At 42.6% G+C, this 26,630-nt stretch overlaps 2 protein-coding genes and 1 long non-coding RNA gene across 3 annotated transcripts in view; 1 reads left to right on the forward strand and 2 right to left on the reverse strand.

Moving 5' to 3' along the window:
* Positions 1 to 258, reverse strand: part of LOC141074089 (vomeronasal type-2 receptor 26-like) — a 30,283-nt gene extending 30,025 nt beyond the window's left edge. The window contains exon 1 of the mRNA XM_073561604.1: positions 186 to 258. Within this exon, the coding sequence (XP_073417705.1) occupies positions 186 to 258 (73 nt within the window). The remainder of the gene's footprint in view (positions 1 to 185) is intronic.
* LOC141074099 (uncharacterized) overlaps positions 1 to 25,797 on the forward strand; it is a 94,341-nt gene extending 68,544 nt beyond the window's left edge. Inside the window, exon 3 of the long non-coding RNA XR_012227122.1 lies at positions 24,287 to 25,797. This is a non-coding gene — a long non-coding RNA (uncharacterized lncRNA). The remainder of the gene's footprint in view (positions 1 to 24,286) is intronic.
* Positions 3,091 to 7,397, reverse strand: LOC141074080 (vomeronasal type-2 receptor 26-like). The gene is made up of 4 exons (XM_073561596.1): positions 7,106 to 7,397; positions 4,284 to 4,351; positions 4,079 to 4,202; positions 3,091 to 3,995 (listed from the first exon to the last, which is right to left on the reverse strand). Exons 1-4 carry the CDS (start codon positions 7,395 to 7,397, stop codon positions 3,091 to 3,093), a joined length of 1,389 nt encoding a protein of 462 aa, XP_073417697.1.
* Positions 25,798 to 26,630: the final 833 nt, after the last annotated feature.

Genomic DNA, 26,630 nt, shown 5'->3' on the forward strand with positions numbered 1-26,630 from the left:
CTAGGATAATGATAAAATAGACGATATACAAGGTCTGTGCAACTTTAAAGCAAGAGCGTTGTGTGCCGTGTGAAATAATGGCGGTCATCACTAGCACTCCTAATGGTCAGAGCTGATATTACAAATAAAACTTTGAATTGAGACGTGGATCATTTTAGACATTCAAGCTGTAGCTGGCCAGTGACCTGTCGGCCCCTCGAGAGCTTCAGCGATGGCTCCTTCTTCCTCAATAAACTCATTCAAAGGTGGATCATCCATGTCACCTCAATTAAACATCTGCTTGGCCAAGACTTTCATCCCTAATGCCTCTTTTTACCAGCTGCCTCGTTAATTACAGTACTGTCTGCTTCATGTCATATACACAATTAACATATTTAACCTCTTAAGGACCGGGCAACTTTTCCTTTTTGCACTATAATTTTTCCTCCTCTTCTTTCATGACCAATAACTTTTTTTTATTTTTCCATCGGCATTGCTGTACGACGGCTAATTTTTTTTCCCAGGAAAAGTTATAGTTTTGGATGATTCTATACATTTTACCACATAATGTACTGCAACATGGAATAAAATCCAACTGGAGGGAAATGGTGAAAATTTCACAATTGAGTTTTTGGGTTTTACTTTTACAACATACATTGGTTGTAAAATTGACCCGGCAACATGATTCTTCAGGTCAGTACGATTATGCAAACACCAGGCTAATACAGTTTAAAAAAAAATAGTGTTTGTTGGAAAACTTGTCACCATTTTCTGAGAGCCATAACTTAACTTTTTTTATCCTTCCCTTGACACAGCTCTGCAAGGGCTTGTTATTTGCAAATCGAACTGTAATTTTTATTGATACCAAAGTCATCGTACAGTCATAGATATGACACTTTGATAGCTTTTTTTTTTTTTTTTTTTGAATTACAGTAAACAAAAATTGTCAATTTTGGTATCTTAATTTTTTTTTTCTTTCTCAGTGTTCACCGTATGTATAAAATATTCATATATTTTATTAGTTCAGGCAATGATGCATTCGGGAATACTGAATACGGTATGCATTTTTTTACTGTTTACATTTTGCTATTTACGTTTGGGGTGAAAAAATAAACCTTTTTTGTTTTTACAAAATACATTTAAATTTTTTTTTTTAAACTGCTGATTAATCACAACCAGCTATGACAACTTGATCCCCTATAGAATGCACTGCAGTACTATAATATCACATGCTTATTGTGAAATGGATGACCTATGAAGTCACAGGCAGAGCTTCATAGGAGTTTTAACATGGCAGGTATGGGGGCGTTCAGTGAGTCCTCAGGTGCAAATGGCAACCCATCAGCACCTCCAGGACCTCATTATCATGTTATACAGGGGGCCGATGGCTGTCAAAATGAACAGTTGCCACGTTGAAGCCTTTTAAATTCTTCTATCACCCTTAACAATGGCATTTAAGTGGGTAATCTACTGCATTCAGCACTGTCAGTTACTCTTGGGCTGTAGCACAGATGACCCCCCACACTGTATGAAGTCCATGCACACAGCATCCACCGTATCAGCATGCTGGACATCATGAAGTGGTTAAATAAGTTCATCCATGAGACCTGCAGAATTGGCTGAAGTCAGTCAGCCATTAAGAAGTCACAATTCAAAATAGATTGTCTTAAAGTTCAGCTTATTAAAATGAATCTGTTAGCATAGAATGACTGTTCAGACCAACTACAGGCACTTGGTGTATCCTTTGCATGGCTAAACACGTAACTGTATCTTCCTACTTGGTTATTTTTCCCATATCTCCACCCTCCTTGTTTGGAAGGGACACTTAAATGTTGGGCACAACATTGTGCACCAAGTGCCTGTGGTCGGTTTGAACAGTCATTCTCTGCTGACAGAGCTCCTTTAAAGACTAGGTTGCATTTACCAGCAAATAGTGACAGCAACAATGCCCTGTTCTGGATCTACCTCCAACTCCCTTAGGCCCACATTATGCCTTACTGCAATGGTTGCCTTTATTCCATCTTTCACACAGACTTTTCCCTGCGTCCCGCCTTTCACAGACTTTTCCCTGTGCCCCACCTTTCACACATTTTTCCCTGTGCCCCGCCTTTCACACAGACTTTTCCCTGTGCCTCGCCTTTCACACAGACTTTTCCCTGTGCCATGCCTATGACACAGACTTCTCACGGTGCTCCACCTTTCACAGACTTTTCCCTGTGCCCCGCCTTTCACACAGACTTTTCCCTGCGCCCCGCCTTTCACACAGACTTTTCCCTGCGCCCCGCCTTTTACACAGACTCCTCCCTTCACACTGACTTCACACAGCACACATTATAGTATCATCTCACTCCCATATTGGTGCCTCTGAAGCCGAGGAATCTTTAGCCCACAAAGATAAAGTAGAAGTTGCTTTCAACTTTACCAGCTGGAAAAAAATATTGGGTTCAAGGTGAACCATGCATTGATTAACAAATCTCCAACAGGACTTAGGCTCTCCACCAAAATGAGTAGAGGATGGCAGATGTGGAGGTGTTTCCCAAGAAGAATGTTCTTGATAAGAGAGTTGAACCAGTGTTTGCAGGAGTTTGAGACAGTGCATCCATAAGATTTGAGCGGTCATGCGCAGCCTGGACAACATTTATTGGTTCACAGCACATTGACTAACCAGTCCAGATAAGTCCTCTGTATCCAGCAGGAATGGTCTGAAGATGCTGCTCCTTTGGAATCAGAGCTTGGTTCTCAGAATCACTAGGAACCCCAGTGATCAATAAGTTATTCCCTATCTACAGGAGAAAACCCCTTTGTCTTAAAGCTTCCCTGTACAATATTTCTCCTTGTCCTGCATTTTAATATCACTTCCTGATCTGCAGCTATTGGCTTAAACTGCTCCTCAGACGTCTTGCTCTGCCCCTGCATAACATCTGCATCCCGGTAATACTGATAATACTCTACATACAAAGGTTGACTGTCATAAATGTTTCACTCAGTCACTAACAAAGTGATTAGATCTTATTTAGATTTTACTTCAATAATCTACATCCACATTTAATGAAATATGTGCACAGTAATAAAATGAGACTTAAATCTACAAGGATAGAATCATGTCCAATCTCACGCAGTCCGGCTCATTATATAGGACTTTGTATTTTGCTCAGGTCTGCAGAGAATTATATAGCATTTAGGGAAAAATATACAGCCTAAAAGTCCAGCATTAGAGGTCAGGATGGCAAATATCTCCACGGCCACTGTGTATTTGCCTCTAGTGCTGAAATAAGCCGGGATCATGGCTATCCAGACACTGCAGAACACCAGCATGCTGAAGGTGATGTACTTGGCCTCATTAAAACTGTCCGGTAATGTCCGGGCTAAGAAAGCTGTAATAAAACTAACAGCAGCCAGAATCCCCATATAACCCAGGACAGAGTAGAACCAGAGATCAGAGCCTTCATTACACTGAACTATGATCTTCTCAGTATGAGTGTGTGTGTCCAGCTCCTGGAAGGGGGGACAGAGGGTCACCCAACTCATACAGATTACCCCCTGGATGGAGGAGCAGATCAGTAGCACACAATTCGGGAGTTTTACTCCTGTCCATGTTCTCCACACACTTCCAGGCTTGGTGGCTTTGAACGCAATGTAAACCATTATGGTCTTTGCCAACAACGAAGAGATGGATATTGAGAGTAGTAGTCCAGTACAGATCTGATGTAACATGCAGGTACCATCAACAGGACGACCAAGGAACAAGAAGACACAGAGGAAGCTGAGCATGATAGAGACCAGGAGAATAAAGCTCAGGTTCTTGTTGTTTGCTCTCACAATTGGAGTGTCTTGATATCTAACAAAAATCCCCAATATTACTGCAGTCACTGTAAGAAGTAAAATGGATCCCAATAGAGCAGTCAGTGATATCCCATGATCAGAGTAAGAGAGAAATTCTACCAGTTTGGGGACACATTGGGTCTTGTTCTCATTGGACCACTCATGGTCAGGACATCTCCTGCAGTTTTCATTGTCTATAGGAAAGAAGACCAAAAATATCACAAAATATGACTGAATTTGTGACCAAGGCTCAGGTGTAGGTAGAAGTAGTACCTACCAGAGGTGTTTGATTTTTCTCCTTCAGAACAAGGAATACAGCCATAACAGCAAAAATAGATTGTATTTCCTGGGACTTTTCTGCTTCCCGGTAGACAACTTTTTGTACATTGGGACTTTGGTTTCTAAATTCAAGAGACACAGTTTTTCCTTATTATAAAATGTATCATATATAAAGCCTATGCATTGTCGGGATAATATATTACCTCATTGTTAATGGTTTTCCACTGAATTAAATGGTCGTTGATTAAGAAGGTTGGCAGATTGAGGTTATCTAAAATTATAGGTGAAATGTGACCAACAACGCTCGAGTGCAAAGTTTGATTGACTATAATGTGGTTATGGATTTGGTAATTGTCTAAGAGTTCTCCATGCTCTGTGAAAACCCTTCCACCAAAAAGATTCAAATGCTTCAAGGTATACAATACCTATGGATTAAAATAAAAAATATGTAGCCACATATTAGAAATATAACCAGCAGCAATCATGGAATGCATGACCTACCTACAGTACCTACACATATATAGATATGTTCTTCCTCTTCGCTCCTCATCTCCCAAGATGAACGGCAAAAGATGAGCAGCTTGAACAATATTCAGAATTGAGAGTCCTCAGTGGTTGATACATTTTAATGGCTAACTGAAAAGATGGTAACACATTGCAGCTTTCGAGACTACTCAGGTCTCTTCATCAGGCAAAGACTAATACAAAATCTGAAGAATAGCATATTTATACACAAGACAGCACATAAATAACTCAATAGATAAGACAAATGATGAAGAGACCTGCGTAGTCTCGAAAGCTTGCAATTTGTTACCATCTTTTCAGTTAGCCATTAAAAGGTATCAACCACTGAGGACTCTCCATTCTAAATATTCATCTATACTGGGTAACACGGTACAAAGATATACATCTTTCCTGTATCAGCTTGAACAAGACATGATTTTTTGATACTGTAAGGTTCACAGGGCGGTAGTTATGGGCGACGGACTGCTGTGTTCCCACACCTTGGCACCCTATAAATACATGGTGCCCCGATTCCCCTGTACTATGCGTGTGGTGCCTAACATCCACATTTTGGTTGCAGGCCTCTGCTATCTTCAGTTATTCAAGTTCTTTATAATAAAAAAGTTTACTTAATTGTCCGTTTTCTTCATATTGAAAACGGCAGTATTGGGCACCAACTTTTCTGTTTTTAAAGTCCATAGCACAGCACGTTCTGATGTCCGCTGTTCGCTCACCCTGAGCTATCCCTTTCCTCTCTGACATCCCTGGTTCCTGGGATACTCCATCCGGCTCTGCAGCTTCCATGAGTCCCGTCCCAACTCCCTTATCCGATTCCCCGTCCGACTTCCTCTCCTAGGAAGATACTGAGTGTGCTTCTCAGTGCCTCAGTTGGACTGTAGGCCCCGGACGTCCCAGTAGTGTCCGCTCTGAGTTTATGGCTGATGTTCTCTTGCTGCTGGACAGCCCGTGCTCCTCGTGCCCTCAGACCTCCAACTACTGCTATCTCTCCATCTAATCTCTTACTCTCTCTGCACTAACCAGGACGTATTCCTCTTATTAACTGGCTCTGCGTGTCCACACTGGGCTGTTCCTGAACAAACAAACTTTCTGTTCTAAACCCTTCTACTTCCTGAACTTATTGAGTCATCCACATATCATAGCAATACATTAACCATGCACCTTGGTGCCTTTAAGATTCTAATCAATATAAAACACCTTTTTGTATACACACCGGTTTTCTAATCAAGGGAGAAGTACATAACCGTCCCGTTCACCCTCTTACAATACTATCAGTAGGTGTTTCATCCTCTGGACAATAAGTGGCCACTCAGGAGTTGTGATGTGAGTCACAGAATCTCAAGGGTTTTGCTAGCATGTCCTGATGGTGTAATGAATATGTGTAATGAGAAATGAAAGCCATTAAAAAAAGTTTGCAGAAAGGTGAATGTGGGCATGTCTGTACTGTGACCTTCGATTATAACAATATCTTGCATGGCCAATTTGTAGACAGAATATATAAGCATGTTCCTTAGTACCTCTATCGCCACTGGGAAATCAGGAAACCTCCACATTCACCATCACTGTGTTACTCGTCTGTGCCGGTACAAGTGCTGGGTTTTGTTTCCTTATCCTATGGCCGACTTTCTTTGTGTTGGTCTGCGATAGGTTATTGTGGTAGCCCAGCAATTACCTCTGACATTATCACCCAAGGCCGGCACAAGAACCGTGTGGGCCTGAGAATTTAAGAGTCTTCATACCTTGTTAGTTGTGTTTTTTGCCTCCCTTGTTCATCACTCAGCTCCATTACTTACTTCTCAGCAACTCATCTTCTTCTTAGCTACAAACTCTACATCCGAGCTCAAACTTGTGTATATTTTGTACAGTGATTGCATTCAAGTACTGTTGTGACCAGGGCTGGTTTTACTCAAAATGGGACCCAGGGCAAAAGGTTTAAAGTGGGATCTCAAATGCTAACATATTGCCCCATCACACACATGCGCTGAGTTCTGGCCGTTAAACGGACCCGATCGACTATATTCAAGTCATTCGGCGCTTCTTTCACGACCTATTTACACAGGGTGGTGAAGAATGATGGGCACAGAACGATCACTAGCAGATCAACCTGTCCCCATACAGTTTCATGTTATCAGCAGCACTTTTGCAGTTTACATCGGGTGATGTGCTGCCGAGAACAAGTTTACATCTGATGTGCTGCCGAGAATAAGAATTTCTGTTCTGCCGTAAATAGTCCAGTTACACGATGAATGAGCAGCATTTTACTTGTTCATTGGACGATTCCCGACCTGTTCACACCTATAAACTTTCATCTGCACTGCCAGGATTTATAAATGTGGATACTACATACACAACATATGTGACACACATATACACACACACATGTGTACAGGTGCTTCTCACAAAATTAGAATATCATGAAAAAGTTAATTTATTTCAGTTCTCCTTTTCTTCTTCACAGCAACGCTTCTTTTTCTCCTCTTCAAAGAGGCTTCTGATTTCTTACTTGGGTGTTCTTTGAGGAGAAAATAACTTTCTTGATGTACAGCTTCATACTTGTCCTGTGTGAGAGTCTGGTAGCGGTTCTTCAGCGGTATGGATGTTGACTGCCTCCTCATCCTCCCGCTTCTTTGGGTCACATGCTTACAGTTCTCTTGTTCTGCAGGTACGGTGAAAGATGCTTCTCTTTGAACACTGTGAAACGTTATTTCTACTCTGTCATTAGCTTCTGCAGGAACACTGAAAAGTTCTTCCAACATTTTGAAGCGATTCTTTTCCTCTGCCAAGGAAATCCTCATCTTCTGTGATGAGCTTCAGTGTATCTATTCTCTCCTGAAGACTTTACACCTTTTCCTCTAACAGAATCACAAGCTTGCATTTCTGCCATGTAAAGTTTGTATTTTCCTCTGGCAAGTCTGTAAACATATAGTGCACATTGCAGCCCACCATATGAGTAATCTCCTTCTCCCTATTGAACAGACTTTCGGTGACAGCAAATGATCTCCCTCGAGCTTCAATTCCCCTGGTTTATATACAGTCATATGTAAAAGTTTGGGCACCCCTATTAATGTTAACCTTTTTTCTTTATAACAATTTTGTTTTTTGCAACAGGTATTTCAGTTTCATATATCTAATAACTGATGGACTCAGTTATATTTCTGGATTCAAATGAGGTTTATTGTACTAACAGAAAATGTGCAATCTGCATTTAAGCAAAATTTGACCGGTGCAAAAGTATGGGCACCCTTATCATTTTCTTGATTTGAACACTCCTAACTACTTTTTACTGACTTCCTGAAGCACTAAATTGGTTTTGTAACCTCATTGAGCTTTGAACTTCATAGCCAGGTGTATCAAATCATGAGAAAAGGTATTTAAAGTGGCCACTTGCAAGTAGTTCTCCTATTTGATTCTCCTATGAAGAGTGGCATCATGGGCTCCTCAAAACAACTCTCAAATGATCTGAAAACAAAGATTATTCAATATAGCTTTTCAGGGGAAGGATACAAAAAGTTGTCTCAGAGATTTAACCTGTCAGTTTCCACTGTGAGGAACATAGTAAGGAAATGGAAGAACACAGGTACAGTTCTTGTTAAGCCCAGAAGTGGCAGGCCAAGAAAAATATCAGAAAGGCAGAGAAGAAGAATGGTGAGAACAGTCAAGGACAATCCACAGACCACCTCCAAAGACCTGCAGCATCATCTTGCTGCAGATGGTGTCACTGTGCATCGGTCAACAATACAGCGCATGCATAACGCCTTTTTGTATGACCAAACAACTCAATCTTTGTTTCATCAGTTCACAGGACCTTCTTCCAAAATGTAACTGGCTTTTCCAAATGAGCTTTTGCATACCTCAGGCGACTCTGTTTTTGGCGTGCTTGCAGAAACGGCTTCTTTCGCATCACTCTCCCATATAGCTTCTCCTTGTGCAAAGTGTGCTGTATTGTTGACCGATGCACAGTGACACCATCTGCAGCAAGATGATGCTGCAGGTCTTTGGAGGTGGTCTGTGGATTGTCCTTGACTGTTCTCACCATTCTTCTTCTCTGCCTTTCTGATATTTTTCTTGGCCTGCCACTTCTGGGCTTAACAAGAACTGTACCTGTGTTCTTCCATTTCCTTACTATGTTCCTCACAGTGGAAACTGACAGGTTAAATCTCTGAGACAACTTTTTGTATCCTTCCCCTGAAAAGCTATGTTGAATAATCTTTGTTTTCAGATCATTTGAGAGTTGTTTTGAGGAGCCCATGATGCCACTCTTCATAGGAGAATCAAATAGGAGAACTACTTGCAAGTGGCCACTTTAAATACCTTTTCTCATGATTTGATACACCTGGCTATGAAGTTCAAAGCTCAATGAGGTTACAAAACCAATTTAGTGCTTCAGGAAGTCAGTAAAAAGTAGTTAGGAGTGTTCAAATCAAGAAAATGATAAGGGTGCCCATACTTTTGCACCGGTCAAATTTTGTTTAAATGCAGATTGCACATTTTCTGTTAGTACAATAAACCTCATTTGAATCCAGAAATATAACTGAGTCCATCAGTTATTAGATATATGAAACTGAAATACCTGTTGCAAAAACCAAAATTGTTATAAAGAAAAAAGGTTAACATTAATAGGGGTGCCCAAACTTTTACATATGACTGTATATATAATTTGCATATTCCTGCGTCATTCTGGGAAGAGTGAAAAGTCACCACGAGTCTGAGGATCTTTGGGTGTGGCTGGATCGAGCTGCTTAGAGTAAATCTTTATTGTGATTCCATAGAAATTCTTTTTGTTCAACATGGAGGAGATTACCCATATGGTGTGCTGAAATGTCTGCTGTCACAATCCATGTTTGGATCTGTGGAAGATCCGGGCTCACATATAACCTTTTTTTTTTTCCTTCAAGCCTCTGGCTTAATGTTAGTTTTTGCCCCTGATCATTTCCTAACCAACCTTGGAGGAGAGAGGTGCTACTTAGGAGCAGTGCTGTGCAGCTCTGAGAGCCTTGGTGTTTCAGCTGAAGCTGTGTCCGGGTACCATACTCTGTTGCCTCAGGAGCATTGGCAACAGAGAAAGCTAAGTTGTTTGTTTTCCCCTGTTCGTTATTTTTCCTGGTATATATTAGTACAGCGGTGGGACCAGTGTCCGCACTAGCCAGTTCCCTAGTAAGGGATAGGTGCTGGGCTAGTGAGGGACTAGGTATCCTGGTCGGCGACAGGTTGAAAGAACCTGTATAGGGAACGTGAGGAGTGTTCAGGGGCACAGCCTCAGGAGAGTGCAGCAGGTGTCCACGTCCCCGTTCCCTATTGTAGGGCCCAACTTTATAACTGTGTCCCCGGTGTTCCCTTGTTTGTCTTGTTTTAGTTACCGACCGGCTGGTCGCATCACACAGGGCAAGTCACTACGTGACATCTGCTATATGTTGTGTTAAAAAGTGTTTGCCCCCTCCCTTATTTCGTATTCTTTTGCATGTTTGGCACACTTAAATGCTTCAGATCACCAAACAAATCTAAATATTAGACAAAGATAACAGAAGTAATTACAAAATGCAGTTTTTAAATGAAGGTCTTTATTATTAATGAAAAAAAGAAATTCAAGTCTACAAGACCCTGTGTGAATATGATTGCCCCCTAAAACTAATAACTGGTGGGCCACCCTTAGCAGCAACAACTGCAATCAAGCTTTTACTTGTAATAACTGGTAATGAGTCTTTTACAACGCTCTGGAGGAATTTTGGCCACTCATCTCTGCAGAATTGTTGCAGTTCACCCACATCTGAGGGGTTTTGAGCCTGATCCACCTATTTAAGCTCATGCCACGGAATGTCAATTGGAATAAGGTCAGGACTTTGACTAGTCCACTCCAAAGTCTAAATCTACATTTTCTTAAGTCATACAAAGGAGGACTTGCTGGTGTGTTTTGGATCATTGTCCTGCAAAATAACCCAAATGTGCATCGGGATTTTTTGGTAGACAGCAGAATTCATGGTTCCAGTTGCCACAAGTCTTCCAAGTTCTGAAGCAGCAAAACAGCCCCAGCCCATCACACTACGACCACCATATTTTACTGTTGGTATGATGTTCCTTTGCTGAAATGCTGTGTTATGTCTACACCAGATGTAATGGGACATACACCTTCCAAAAAGTTCAACTTTTGTCAGTCCACAGAGTATTCTTCCAATATTCTTGGGGATCATTAAGATGTTCTCTGGCAAAACTGAGATGAGCCTTCATGTTCTTATTGCTCAGAAGTGTTTTTTGTCTCGAAACTCTGCCATGCAGGCCATTTTTGCACAGTCTCTTATGCTGAATAGATATCAGTGAACCTTTCAAGGTTCAGTTTGGTTTGTATTCGGCAAAAGGCCTGATGTTCGCTGAACATATCCAAACCCCATTGAATTCAATGGGAGGCAAAACCAAACACATAAACAACACCTTCAGAGGGACCAAAAAGCTGCCAAAACAACTCAAAGTAGGGGCGATGTCAGGAAAAATGGCACCGATTGGCCCACAGTAGAAATTTGATAATGGCACAGAAGCAGTCAGCCATGGGCCATGCATGAGGTATCAGGGTCTGGGCTAGCATTAACAGCTTTTAATTTATGTTTAAATAAAGATGAGGTGGGTGAGGGACCAGTTTAAGCCTGCTGTGCTGATAACTCATGCAACTGCTCAAACTACTTTCCTGCTCAGCCACTCTCAGATGGCACAAATATCAGCTTGGTAGACCACCAATGTTAGAAAAGTTTAAGGATAGTAACACAGGTAGATGACTGATCAATTCACCCACAGTAGAAATTTTAGAATGGCACAGCAGCAGTCAGCCATGAGCCGTGCATGAGGTATCAATGTCTGGGCCAGCATTGAGACCTTTGAACTGAAGTTTCAATTACGACGTGGTGTGTAAGGGAGTTGTGTAAGCCATCTTTGCTATTAGCCCTGATACCTCATGCTAAGCTCAATTATTTTTTTCCAGCCACAGTCAGGTGGCCCAAACATCAGTTTCAAAGAGTATTATTGGTAGAAAATATAAGGATAGTAATGCAGGTAGTTAACTGAAAGTGCAGGCCTACCTGTCTGGGAGCCCTATTTACACAGGCAACCCACCAGATGGAGACCCAACTTGGAGTCTCCACATTTCAAAGAATTATTGTCACATAGAACTAAAGTGGCATCAACTACCACAGAGTAGAAATATTATAGTAGGCCTCTGGCACACCTTCCACCACAGGCAACCCATAAGATGGAGACCCAACTTGGAGTCTCCACATTTAAAAAAATGTTTGTGACATTAGCAGTAACATCAGGCACAGAAGACACCACAAAGTAGTCAAAGACTGCAATAATGTGAGATCAATGCATGACACTAAAAATGACACCATTGCCTAGTCTGCGAGTGGGGTGCAAAAGTCATTGGAGATCCATGACTTGTTCATTTTGATATAAGTTAGATGTGCTTATCCATCAGGACACCACCAGCAGCTCTGAAAACACATTGTGAGAGAACACTGGCTGTCGGGCATGACAAAACCTCCAAGGCGTGACAGGAGAGCTCAGGCCATTCTTCCATTTTTGAAGACCAAAATGCAAAAGGGACCAAACTCCCCCTGATGGCATGGATATTGATCTCCAGATACTCCTGCACCATCCTCTCCAGTCATTCACAATGTGTCAGACTTGTACTCTGTTCTGCTGGTGCACATGCTGGTCTAAAAAATCTACGAAGTGACTCACAGAAATTGCTTATGCCACTGACACTGCTGCTGCTAATGTTTTTGCAATGACTTCTTGATGTTCCTGGGATTGGACGTCTAGAAATAGGATGCACACTGAGTGCCTAACTGCTGTATTGGGGAAAACCATGCATAAAATTGTCTACAAGCGTGTTTCGATACTCCAACATGCACTAAATTTACTCTTGTACCATGGATCTAACAGATTGGTAACTCAGTAGTCAATACCATTTCTAACCCTAAGAATATGAGCATCATATTGTACAAAATAGATACTGCAGCAAGAAGGTGCTCATGTGTCCCCTTCCACCAACCACGGACAACAGAGAGGGGATCATTATCCTGTTCATCGCCTGACCATTGCGTGTCCATCATCTCATCCTCCTTTATTTGTTCCTTGGCTCCTGCACCTTCACTAACAGTTTGTCTGGTACCATGAGACCCTCCTCGATCACTGTAAGCCATCCTCCCATGGAACCCGCCTGTGCGACGATGGTCCGGAAATTTAAGGTATTGTTTTCCCATGAGCATCCTCCTCTGCTTTCACTTCTTTCTCTGGGACGACCACCACCTCACGCAGACTATTCAAAGTGTGCTCCAGCATGTGGATGACCGGGATAGTGATTTTGATGACGGCATCATCAGCGCTAACCATCTTAGTAGCAAATTCAAAACTGTGCAGAAGGGTGCAGAGGTCCTTCATCTGTGCCCACTCGGCAAGCATGATTTGCACCATGTCCAGACTACGATAGTCCAAGCTATGCAAAGGGACATATTGCAGCAGGGCTCGTTGCTGCTGCTACATTCGAAGCAACATGTGCAGAGTGGAATTCTACCATGTCGGAACATTGCAAATTAAACAATTACTGGTAGGCCGAAAGACCTTTGTAGCGATGCAAGTCGATGACCTGTGGGGTGTGATCAGCAGAAGTCAGCACACAGCGACCGTGCTTTCTTCAGCAGCGCATCCAGGACTGGATAGTGGCAGATAATTTGCTGTACCACCAGATTGAGGACGTGAGCCATGCAAGGCACGCGTGTGAGGTCTCCCCGCCATAGGGCCTCTACCAGGTTTGCACCGTTATCGCACACAGCTTTCCCTGGCTCCAGGTTCAGTGGAGTTAACCATTGCTCTAACTCAGCCTGGATAGCTGTCCACAACTCTTGAGCTGTGTGACTGCGATCTCCAAGGCATATTAATTTGAACACTACCTGATTGCGGTGAGCCATGACTGCACAGTACGGAGGTGGCGGGGATTCTATCAGCACTGTTGGAACGCGTGTCTGATTTAGGGAGAGGTTGAGGGCACAGGTGGAGGGCCTAGAGGAAATGGAGGAGCAAGAAACAGTGGAGGAATTGTTAGATATAGAGGTTTGATCCGCAAGCCTTGGGATTCAAAGACTTGTGGAGCAGCGCCTTCACCAGCTGCACTAACAGGCACCAACGTCACCCAATGCCCAGTCAGTGAGATATAACGCCCTTGCCCATGTTTTTTCGTCTAAGTATCTGTGGTGAAATGCACCCTGGCAGACATATTTCTTTAGGGAACATGTGATGTTGTCTCCGTAACTTTTTAACACTGTATATATAAATAAAACTTCCTCCATCCTGTTATATATGTCTCACATCCTTGCCCCATCCCGGTATATATATCCCCAGCCTGGTATATATCCCTTGTCCTGGGCCCCATATCGTACAGTTGTGGCCAAAAGTATTGACACCCCTGCAATTTTGTCCGATAATACTCAGTTTCTTCCTGAAAATTATTGCAAACACAAATTCTTTGTTATTATTATCTTCATTTAATTTGTCTTAAATGAAAAAACACAAAAAGAATTGTCCTAAAGCCAAATTGGATATAATTCCACACCAAACATAAAAAAGAGGGTGGACAAAAGTATTGGCACTGTTCGAAAAATCATGTGATGCTTCTCTTAATTTGTGTAATTAACAGCACCTGTAACTTACCTGTGGCACCTAACAGGTGTTGGCAATAACTAAATCACACTTGCAGCCAGTTGACATGGATTAAAGTTGACTCAACCTCTGTCCTGTGTCCTTGTGTGTACCACATTGAGCATGGAGAAAAGAAAGAAGGCCAAAGAACTGTCTGAGGACTTGAGAAACCAAATTGTGAGGAAGCATAAGCAATCTCAAGGCTACAAGTCCATCTCCAAAGACCTGAATGTTCCTGTGTCTACCGTGTGCAGTGTCATCAAGAAGTTTAAAGCCCATGGCACTGTGGCTAACCTCCCTAGATGTGGACGGAAAAGAAAAATTGACAAGAGATTTCAATGCAAGATTGTGCGTATGTTGGATAAAGAACCTCGACTAACATCCAAACAAGTTCAAGCTGCCCTGCAGTCCGAGAGTACAACAGTGTCAACCCGTACTATCCGTCGGCGTCTGAATGAAAATGGACTGTATGGTAGGAGACCCAGGAAGACCCCACTTCTTACCCCGAGACATAGAAAAGCCAGGCTGGAGTTTGCCAAAACTTACCTGAAAAAGCCTAAAACGTTCTGGAAGAATGTTCTCTGGTCAGATGAGACAAAAGTAGAGCTTTTTCGGCAAAGGCATCAACATAGAGTTTACAGGAGAAAAAAAGAGGCATTCAAAGAAAAAAACACGGTCCCTACAGTCAAACATGGCGGAGGTTCCCTGATGTTTTGGGGTTGCTTTGCTGCCTCTGGCACTGGACTGCTTGACCGTGTGCATGGCATTATAAAGTCAGAAGACTACCAACAAATTTTGCAGCATAATGTAGGGCCCAGTGTGAGAAAGCTGGGTCTCCCTCAGAGGTCATGGGTCTTCCAGCAGGACAATGACCCAAAACACACTTCAAAAAGCACTAGAAAATGGTTTGAGAGAAAGCACTGGAGACTTCTAAGGTGGCCAGCAATGAGTCCAGACCTGAATCCCATAGAACACCTGTGGAGAGATCTAAAAATGGCAGTTTGGAGAAGGCACCCTTCAAATATCAGGGACCTGGAGCAGTTTGCCAAAGAAGAATGGTCTAAAATTCCAGCAGAGCATTGTAAGAAACTCATTGAAGTTTACCGGAAGCGGTTGGTCGCAGTTATTTTGGCTAAAGGTTGTGCAACCAAGTATTAGGCTGAGGGTGCCAGTACTTTTGTCTGGCCCATTTTTGGAGTTTTGTGTGAAATGATCAATGTTTTGCTTTTTGCTTCATTCTCTTTTGTGTTTTTTCATTTAAGACAAATTAAATGAAGATAATAATACCAAAGAATTTGTGATTGCAATCATTTTCAGGAAGAAACTGAGTATTATCTGACAGAATTGCAGAGGTGTCAATACTTTTGGCCACAGCTGTATATATCCTCCAGTCTGCTGCTGTCCTGCATATAGTGCACTACACAGCCAATGGTCATCTGTAAAAACGTACAAGAAGCAAAATAAACAAAAACCTGCTATAACTAAATAAGTGAAAAGCAAAAGTGCGTTTAAATAACACAGGGTTCTTAGTAATACGATTTTTGGTCAAAAATAGCATGAAAGCTGTCACGCTCGCGCCTTGGCTGAATGGCGCGAGCCGGGGGTTTGTGGCCCCACTGCGCCACAAACCAGACTACCCTGGAAGGGGCGTGACTACGACAGCTACCTCAGTCTTCACTGGAGCCTCTGATGGTGAGGTCAGGCTTGTGCTGCAGATAGCTGTCAGGTGCCACTCCAGGGTGGTGTCTGGCTGTGGCTGCTGGTCCCACTCGGGGGCAAGTCACTTTGACAGAAGCTATAGACAGGCAGGCAGGTAGACACGACAGGCACGGCTGAGACACTGGGCAAGCAGGCGTGGCTTGGAGACACAGGGCAAGCGGGCACGGCTTGGAGACACAGGGCAGGCGGGCACGGCTTGGAGACACAGCGCAGGCGGGCATGGCTTGGAGACACAGGGCAGGCGGGCGTGGTATGAGAAGGGACATGTAGGGACCTGTTCACACAGCAGGTGTAGGCAGGAGGGAGTGGTGTATGTTGGAACAGGATTTGGACCTGTTCACACAGGAGGTGCAGGTATGGATATAGGCAGGAGGGTGGAGCAGGCGGAGCTGCAAGGGTGCAGATGCGCAGGCAGAGCTGCAAGGGTGCAGATGCACAGGCAGAGCTGCAAGGGTGCAGATGCGCAGGCAGAGCTGCAAGGGTGCAGATGCGCAGGCAGAGCTGCAAGGGTGCAGATGCACAGACAGGGAGGACACAAGGAAAGACACAGCAGGGAAGGAAGCCATGGACAAGGAGAAAGGGAGACTAAGGTAGGACAGAGTACAGACACGGTACTGGAACCAAGACTCAGCCTCCTGGCAGGCAGACAAGGTACAAGGCAAGACAAGGAAGTATTCCTCCAGAGAAGGAGGAAATACAGAGGACAGGGCCTGGCTTCCTCAGCAGCACAATACTAACTGAGATTAGACATTGCACAGGCAATGTTTCAGTGGGTGTGGCGGAACTAAATAGTCAAGGGCTCTAGGTGATTGGTCAGGGACAGATTAGACTGGTGCACCCTGACTGCATAAGAACCAGAGTTCTGGCGCCGCCCCCCTATACACACATAGCCAGGAAACATACAGAAGAGCAGAGGCACAGAGCACAGCGCTGGCAATAGACAGAATTCACAGCATGACCCGGAGCAGTGAGTAAGTTGATGTGCGGGGGATGGGAGGCCATGCAGTGACGCCAGCAGGGTTGTTACAAAAGCAATCTCACCATTGCCTAGGTGACCCTGATCGAGACGTTCCTACACTGTCTAATATTAAAACCTTACCATTTGTCAAAGTTGACCTCAGTGTGGGAACAAGGGCAGACAAAAAGACCAGGTCCCGTCCTAAGGACACCTTGGCGACGGTGAGATGGCTTTCATGCTATTTTTGATCAAAATAGTATTACTAAGAACCCTGTGTTATTTAAACGCACTTTTGCTTTTCACTTATTTAGTTATAGCAGGTTTTTGTTTATTTTGCTTCTTGTACGTTTTTTCAGCGTTTTATTGGCAAAGTGAACATGCATTTATATGCTGCATGTATACCAACTTTTGCTAAGCTCATTTTTTGTGTTTTTTTTCAATGGTCATCTGTGTAGTATGATGCACAGCCCATAGTCACCCATTTAGAAGTATGGCCACCATGTACTCACTGATTTAAAAGAAAAAAAAATACCTTCCCTCCGATCCCCGATGTTGTTACTGTCATGCGCTCGCCGACATCAGCTGCTGGCCTCTGATTGTCTTCTAGTCTATATTGCTGCACACTGACCCGATGTGTCTGTGCGATGCAATACACCAGAAGAATGTGCGATCATGGTAGTTAGACCTATATAGACCTTGAAGGGGTTGTCTACCACTTTAAAAGATAATCTTAATAGTCTCAGGGTGGTGTAAAAAACCCAACTATCTTCACCCTCTGCACTGGCACAGATGCCGCTCATTTGCAGATAGTACTGTATTCCCAGACAGTCTCCTGGCACCAACATCTGGGGCGGAGGGATCCACGTGACCGCTGATTGGTTGCAGTCTTCAGATTCTTTCCGAACTAGAAGATGAGATATTTATTTCTGCTTGGACAGAATGTGCAGGCTGCAGTCAATCAGCAGCTAATGTTTGGCTGCAGTGGTCTTGTGACATCTCCCCCACTGGAGGTCATCTGGGAACACAGTACATTGCGCTGCTGCAGGAGGTGGGTATAGGTGTCTTACTTCTTATATCACCTTGAGCCCATCAGATATAGCTTTTAAGTGGAAAACCCATTTAATCAATCACTAGCAACAGCTATGAGCGCCTCCACATGATGGGTGCTGGTAATGACAGGATGTACTGTACTTCACCCAAAGAAAATATATAGTTAATCTCTGTAGCTCGACATTTAACCCCTTAACGACCGCCGTTACGCCTTATAAGGGCGGTCATTAAGGGTACTTAAACCACAGCGCTGTTAATTAACAGCGCTGTGATTTAAGGGTATAGCACCACCCCATGTCGCATTTTCTCCGGGGTCTCGGCTGCCGAGGGTAGCTGAGACCCCAGAGAACATGAAACAGGTTGGTTCTTACGACCCCGTTTTTGCAATCGCCGTTATTAACCCTATAACAGCTATCGCAAAAAAAGACGCAATTTTCCATTAAATTTCTCTCCTCTGATGTGATTGCACTTCAGAGGAGAGAGAAATAGGGTCCCCGATCCCCCCCCCCATACTTACCATTGGTCTTGGGTCCCCTCCTGTGGTCCTGGGCTCCGATGTTCGCCGTCATCTTGGAAAATGGCGGGCGCACGCGCAGTGCGCCTGCCTGGAATCTGCCTTTAAATCGGCGGATTTAAAACCGCAGCAAATCTGCGCGGAAAAATCTGCAGCGTGTGCACTGCGTTTTTCATTTTCCATAGAAAATAAAGGTACTGTACAACGCAGCAGAAACTGCTGCGGATCCGCAGGGCCAAATCCACTGCGGATCCGCAGCAGAATCCGCAACTTGTGCACACACCCTTAGTGCGGATTAGCCTGTGGTTTTCCCCTGCAGTTTGACACCTGTAATGGAGCAGATGTCAAACCGCTGCGGATTCCGCACAAATAAATGATATGCGGCGGATTTAAAACCGCAGCAAATCTGCGCGGAAAAATCTGCAGCGTGTGCACTGCATTTTTCATTTTCCATAGAAAATAAAGGTACTGTACAACGCAGCAGAATCCGCAATGTGTGCACACACCCTTAGAATTAGGGTTAGGGTAAAGCTAGTTTCACACTAGCGTATGCCCGAGGTGCGGAGGGCTGCAGACTTCCTCTGTGCATCTCCGTCCACGGCTGCACCTCCCGTCAGCTTTGCCTACTTTGGCATGCGGCATGCGAACCCTATCTTTTGCATTGGGTACGCAGGCCGTGCCGATGTATGCGGATGCCTCCACATGTGTCGTTTTGACGGTGCGGTGACCACACCAAAATGCAACATGTTGCGTTCGACGCGGGTCGCCGCACCGTCAAAAACGACGCATGCGGAGGCACCTGCATATATCTGCACAGCCTGCGTACCTAATGCAAAAGATAGGGTATGCACACCGCATGCCGAAGTAGGCAGTGCTGATGGGAGAAGGTGCGGCCGTGGGCGGAGCTGCATAGAGGAAGTCTGCAGCCCTCCGCACCTCACCTGTACGCTAGTGTGAAACTAGCCTTAGAATGATTTTTTATTTTCACTGCTCTGCGTTATAAACTTCTGTGAAGCACTTGGGGGTTCAAAGTGCTCACCACACATCTATATAAGCTCCTTGGGGAGTCTAGGTTCCAAAATGGTGTCACTTGTGGGGGATTTCTACTGTTTAAGCACATCAGGGACTCTGCAAACGCAACATGACGCCCGCAGAACATTCCATCAAAGTCTGCATTCCAAAATGGCGTTCCTTCCCTTCCGAGCTCCCCAAGCGCCCAAACAGTGGTTCCCCCCACATATGGGGTATTGGCGTACTCAGGACAAATTGCACAACAACTTTTGTGGTCCAATTTCTCCTGTTACCCTTGGGAGAATTTAAAAAATAGTGGACTAAAAAATCATTTTTCAGGGAAAAAATGATTTTTTAATTTCACGGCTCTGCGTTTATAAACTTCTGTGAGGCACTTGGGGGTTCAAAATGCTTACCACATATCTAGATAAGCTCCTTGGGGGGTCTAGTTTCCAAAATGGGGTCTCTTGTGGGGGTTTCTACTGTTTAGGCACATCAGGGGCTCTGCAAACGCAACATAACGCATGCAATACATTCCATCAAAGCTGCATTTCAAAATGGTTCTCCTTCCCTTCCAGGCTCTCCCATGCGCCCAAACAGTGGTTTCCCCCACATATGGGGTATCGGTGTACTCAGGACAAGTTGCACAACAACTTTTGTGGTCCAATTTCTCCTGTTACCCTTGGGAAAATAAAAAATAGCGGGCTAAGAGATCATTTTTGAGGAAAAAAAATATTTTTTATTTTCACTGCTCTGCGTTATAAACTTATGTGAAGCATTTGGGGGTTGAAAGTGCTCACCACACATAGTAACATAGTTTTGAAGGCTGAAGGAAGACCTTATGTCCATCTAGTTCATCCTGTTTTTAGTGCAGCTGTTCTGCATTGTTGATCCTGGGGAAGGCAAAAAAACCAGAGTTGAAGCCAATTTTCTCCATAGGGAAAAAGATTCCTTCCCCTAAGCTGTGTCAACCATCTACCTATAATATTATGTTATTCGTAACCTTCTATACTGTTACTCACAAGAAAAGTGTCCATTCCTTTCTTACATTCATTCAGTGAGTTGGCCATCACCACTTCCTCAGGAAGAGAATTCCAGAGCCTCACTGCTCTTACCGTGAAGAACCCTCTTCTATGCTGGTGCAGAAATTGTCTTTGCTCCAAGCGAAGAGAACGCCCCCTTGTTCTTGTCACAGTCCTTGGTACAAACAGTTCATTGGAGAGATCTCTGTGTTGCCCTCTGATATACTTGTACATATATATTAGGTCTCCCCTAAGTCTTCTCTTTTCTAGAGTAAATAGACCAAATTTTGATAACCTTTCTGGGTATTGTAGTGAACCAACTCCATTTATCATTTTAGTAGCCCACCTTTGAACCCTTTCAAGTTCAGTAATGTCTTTCTTGAGCACCGGCGTCCAAAATTGCACACAATCCTCCAAGTGTGGTCTGACGAGTGATTTGTACAGAGGGAGAATTATGTTTTCATCTCGTGCCCCCAGACCTCTTCTAATGCATCCCATGACCCTATTTGCTTTGGTGGCAGCTGCCTGACACTGAGCACTCCAATTTAGCTTCTTATTGACTTAGATGCCTAAGTCTTTTTCCATGTCTGATTTCCCCAGCAGTTTCCCATTTAGTAAGTAATTGTAGCATCTGTTTCTTCTTCCCATGTGCATAACCTTACACTTATCTGTGTTAAACCTCATTTGCCATTTTTCAGCCCAATTCTCCAATTTACTCAAATCTGTCTGTAGTTGCAAACTGTCCTCCTTTGTGTTAACTGCCTTACATAGTTTTGTATCATCTGCAAATACTGATATTTTACTGTGTAAGCCATCCACCAGATCATTAATAAATATATTAAATAGTAGGGGGCCCAATACAGACCCCTGTGGTCCCCCACTAGTAACCCTGGCCCAATCTGAGGATGCCCCATTAATAACCACTCTTTGTTTTCTATCGCTAAGCCAGCTACCTACCCATCTACACACATTTTCCCCTAGCCCGAGCTTTCTCATCTTACTTACCAATCTTTTATGTGGGACAGTGTCAAATGCTTTAGAGAAGTCGAGATAAATGACATCCAATGATTCTCCTGGGTCCATTTGAGAGCTTACATCCTCATAGAAGCTGATCAGGTTAGTCTGACAGGAGCGATCCTTCATAAATCCATGTTGATATGGAGTTAAACATTTATTAACAGTGAGATATTTCATAATGGTATCCCTTAGAAACCCCTCAAAAATTTTACCCACAGCAGATGTTAAGCTTACCAGCCTGTAATTTCCAGGTTCCCTTTTACACCCCTTTTTGAATATTGGTACCATATTTGCTTGCCGCCAATAAAAAGGAACAGACCCTGTTTCTATAGAGTCTTTAAATATAAGGAATAGAGGCCTGTCTATCACATTACTTAACTCCCTTAATACCCGAGGGTGAATGCCATCAGGGCCTGGTGATTTGTCAATTTTAATCTTACTAAGGCGGTTCTGCACTTCTTCCTGGGCTAGGCAGGTAATACTTAATGGGGAGTTTACATTATCACTCTGCATTTCCCCTGGCAAATCCTTTTCCTGTGTGAACACTGTTGAGAAAAAAGTATTTAAAACATTTGCTTTTCCCACATCGCTCTCTATGATTTCACCGTCAGTGTTCTTTAAAGGGCCGACACCATCAATATTAATCATTTTACTGTTTATATAATTAAAGAATAGTTTGGGGTTTGTTTTACTTTCCTTAGCAATGAGTCTCTCAGTTTCCACTTTTGCTAAATCTATTTGTTTTTTTGCACATTTTATTTTTTTCTCTATAACTTTTTAATGCTTCTTCATTGCCTTCTTGTTTTAGCTTCCTAAATGCCTTGTTCTTGTTATTTATTGCCCTTTTTACATCCTTATTTAGCCACAGTGGTGTTCTCCTGTTCCTAGCCCTTTTATTTCTGTACGGTATGGCTAGCTCGCAGTGGGTGTGTAAAACTGATTTAAATATTTCCCATTTATTTTCTGTGCTCCTATTTTTGAGGGCATTGTCCCAATCAATTCGGCGAAGGTCCTCTCTAAGCTGATCAAACTTTGCTTTCCTGAATACATCTAGATAAGTTCCTTAAGGGGTCTAGTTTCCAAAATGGTGTCGCTTGTTGGGGGGTTTCCACTGTTCAGGCACATCAGGGCGTCTCCAAACTCGACATGTCGTCCAATCTCAATTCCAGCCAATTCTGCATTGAAAAAGTCAAACGGTGCTCCTTCCCTTCTGAGCTCTGCCGTGCGCCCAGAGTGGTTTACCCCCACATATGGGGTATCGGCGTACTCAGGATAAATTGCACAACATCTTTGGGGGTCTAATTTCTCCTGTTATCTTTGTAAAAATAAAAATTTGGGGGCGAAAATATCATTATTGTGGAAAAATAATTATTTTTTATTTTCACGGCTCTGCGTTATAAACTTATGTGAAGCACTTGGGGGTTGAAAGTGCTCACCACACATCTAGATAAGTTCCTTAAGGGGTCTAGTTTCCAAAATGAAGTCACTTGAGGGGGGTTTCCACTGTTAAGGCACATCAGGACGTCTCCAAACGCAACATGTCGTCCAATCTCAATTCCAACCACTTCTGTATTGAAAAAGTCAATTGGTGCTCCTTCCTTCTGTGCTCTGCCGTGCGCCCAAACGGTGGTTTACCCCCACATATGGGGTATCGGCATATTCAGGAGAAATTGCACAACAAATTTTTACACTTAAATAGAAAAAAAAACTGGTTCTGAAGTAAATTTTTTTGCAAAAAGAAGTTAAATGTTAATTTTTTCCTTCCATATTGCTTGAGTTCCTGTGAAGCACATAAAGGGTTAATAAACTTCTTAAATGTGGTTTTGAGCACCTTGAGGGGTCTAGTTTTTAGAATGGTGCCACTTTTGGGTATTTTCTCTCATGTACACCCCTCAAAATGACTTTAAATATGATGTGGTCCTTAAAAAAATGGTTTTGTAAATTAGGTTGTAAAAATGAGAAATCGCTGGTCAACTTTTAACACTTAAAACTTCCTAACCAAAAAATATTTTGTTTCCAAAATTGTGCTGATGTAAAGTAGACATGTGGGAAATGTTATTTATTGAGAAATTTATGTGACATATCTCTCTGATTTAAGGGCATAAAAGTTTAAAGTTTGAAAATTGCAAAATTTTCAAAAATTTTGCCATATTTCCATTTTTTTCATAACTAAACACAAGTCCCATAGAATAACTTTTACCTCTAACAAGAAGTAAAATATGTCACGGAAAAAAATCTGAGAATCAGCGGGATCCGTTAAAGCGTTCCAGAGTTATAACCTTATAAAGTGACAGTGATCAGAATTGTAAAAATTGGCCTGGTCATTAAGCTGCAAACTGGCTCTGTCACTAAGGGGTTAAATATCCAGATAAGCGCATCCTTGTTCTCCCAGAGGTGGGGAGTTTATATCAGGAATATGCCATAAGTATCTTAGATGGGAGGTCCCCCTATAAAGATAAAGCTGGATAAGGTGGACTTCTTTCATTTACCTGGAATCGATAGGATGCGTCTGTTCTAGACCAGTTGATTTGGGAATAATGTATTAGATGTAGTGCGTTGGCCATAATGTAAACCGCATTAGACACTGGATGATAAACTTTATCTCCCAAGTAATTCCAGGAATCCTTTAGATGTTCCCGTCTTGTGCAATTGTGGAGGGAAATTCCAAAAGTCTTTTTGTACAATTGATCCTTATCTTTTTTTCCTGACGCACAGGAACATAAGATCATCCATAAATCCTCAAGTAACATGTCTTCCGGATAATTTGCAGGACAGAAGCCATCAATGAAATGCTTAAGTTCTGCACCCATTTTTGAGTCTGGATCCAGGGACAAACTTCCATTGAAAATCTCTGGATACTTCTCAATGAGAACAATGTTCGGTCCCCAGGAAGGTGATAAGATTATCGTCACATTATTGAGCCATTCAGAGACAGAGGATTCGAAGATCAGATCATGATAGGTGCCACAAAGTATAACAAGCTTCACAGCAAAATGTGCAACATGTTTATGAGCATCTCTGTTAGGATCACCTGTTCTCACAGAATTTCTGAATATAAAAGCGACACAAACTTGAAAGTGCGTTAGAAATCGATACAGTAAATTGGACTCTCGATCACCACTCTCATCATTGGACGTGATAATTCCAACCCAAGTCCATCCGAAGTGTTTGATCAGTTTTGCTAAATTGTAACTTATTTTATATTCATCTTGGACTGTGCGGAAAAAATGTGGGAAATGTTGTCTGTCGCCTAATATATTGTCGGAGGCTCCATAACTGATCTATGAAATAGAAAAGATTGGACAAGCATTAAAAGAAGAAGAATCAGTTGGCGTATAAGGGTACGGACACACAGGGTTTACTCAGGAGCCGTCAAAATACATTTAACGGATAACCGTCATTTTAAGTTTTAGGTCATGCAACAATAATACACATGAAAATAAGAAACTGCAATAATCTTATCATAGAAATTAGTTTCTTTCTCTTCTTCACTCTCAGTTCATGAGTTAAATCTGTGTTCAGTGAAGACAGATTTTCCCATTACTAAGAAGGATGACAGTTGTCATCTTTAAATTGTTATTGAGAGGAGGAGATAGAAGCAAAGACAGATATTCTGCTGCAAGTTCTCCTGAAATGTCACGTACACTTCTCTATAAATCATTATGAGCACCATCTGTCATCTATCTCAGTAATGGGGAAATCTGTCTTCACTGAATACAGATTTTATAGATTTTGCCCTTGAATTGAGAGTAAAAGATCAGAGAAGAAAGAAGCAGAGGTCTCTGATGAGATATATTACAAAGTGTTTTATTTTCCATGTTCTATTGATTTATGAAATAAAAAAATAAAATGACGGTTACTCTATAAATAAACACATGAAAGACTTTTACCTATTTATTTCTATTGTAAAACCATGTTGCTGTTGATGTGTTCAATTTTTGGAGCATTTTTTTCAGGTTTTGAAAAGCATCTGGTGGGAAAAAAACCATGACTTCTTTGAAGCAGATCGATATGGAATCCACTCCAAAATAAACACTGTCCAATAAAAAGCCTGCAAAAAAAGCTTCAGGAAAGACAAAAACTCCAAAATAATTCAAAAGCTCCTAAAACAGCTTTCAAAAACTTTTCCAAAAACTCCCCAATAAACAAGAGTTTCCTTAAGTTGTTCCCACAAAGAGTTATTTTGAGGCGTTAAAATCTCTGTGTGCACATGCGCTTAGCTTACATGTAGGACAAAAATGTACATAGAAACTGGTCATAGACATGACATAGGCCATAACTGAGTTTCAAGTGTCAGATTGTATCTGTTTCTTCTGTTTCTTACTGTATCTTAATGCTCAATGCTTCCCTGGTATGACCTGCAGTAAAACGTTTGCACCCACTCTCCAACCTGCACCACACGGTCTTGGTATTTTTCATTTGTGTACTGTCCGTCCAGCTGCTCCTTTATCTTCATAGCTGCACTTACAAGAACACCACATATAAGCCTATGTACAAGAGAATCCACCCAAAAGATATTCATGGGGCTCTGTGGTCAAAGATGTCCATCATTTGGCCCTTTTTAAGATGTGGTGCACTGTTTTCCAAAGGAACATTGACTTCAGCCATGAAGATAACATGTACCACCAGTACCTCGTGTTGTAGGTGATTTTGAGGACGGTCATATCAGTTTAACGCTCCGATATCCTTAGTCCATTCAGTCTCCTCCCACAAACTATTGATGACATTCCCATCAAATATGAAGGCATGTGTGACATACACCCAGTGTCGGACTGAGGTGCCAAGGGCCCACTAGTAGCCAACTCCTCACTTTCAGCTACATGCAAATTATTATTATTATTATTATTATTATTATGCACTTATATAACGCCATTTATTCCATGGCGCTTTACATGTAAAAGGAGAATTATAGACAAGTGTAATATATACAAGAATAATAAACAAGTGTAAGACAAGGGACGCACAAGTACATAAGGAGAGGGGACCCTGCCCGCGAGGGCTCACAGTCTACAGGGATGGGTGAGGATACAGTAGGAGGGGGTAGAGCAGTGCGGTGGTT

The sequence above is a fragment of the Dendrobates tinctorius genome, unplaced genomic scaffold (genome assembly GCF_039654945.1).
Source record: "Dendrobates tinctorius isolate UK_male_01 unplaced genomic scaffold, ASM3965494v1 ptg000323l, whole genome shotgun sequence".
In the NCBI taxonomy this organism is placed as follows: Eukaryota; Metazoa; Chordata; class Amphibia; order Anura; family Dendrobatidae; genus Dendrobates; species Dendrobates tinctorius.

What these genes read in the sequence shown, in the direction of transcription:
- LOC141074080 (XM_073561596.1), bottom strand. Translation starts at nt 7,397, where the DNA reads ATGAGGATTTCCTTGGCAGAGGAAAAGAATCGCTTCAAAATGTTGGAA. An exon ending in TCTCCTCAAAGAACACCCAA is followed by an intron (nt 4,352 to 7,105) that starts GTAAGAAATCAG and finishes CTATAATTTTAG; the next exon opens with ATAACCTCAATCTGCCAACC. An exon ending in AGAAAAATCAAACACCTCTG is followed by an intron (nt 3,996 to 4,078) that starts GTAGGTACTACT and finishes TCTTTCCTATAG; the next exon opens with ACAATGAAAACTGCAGGAGA.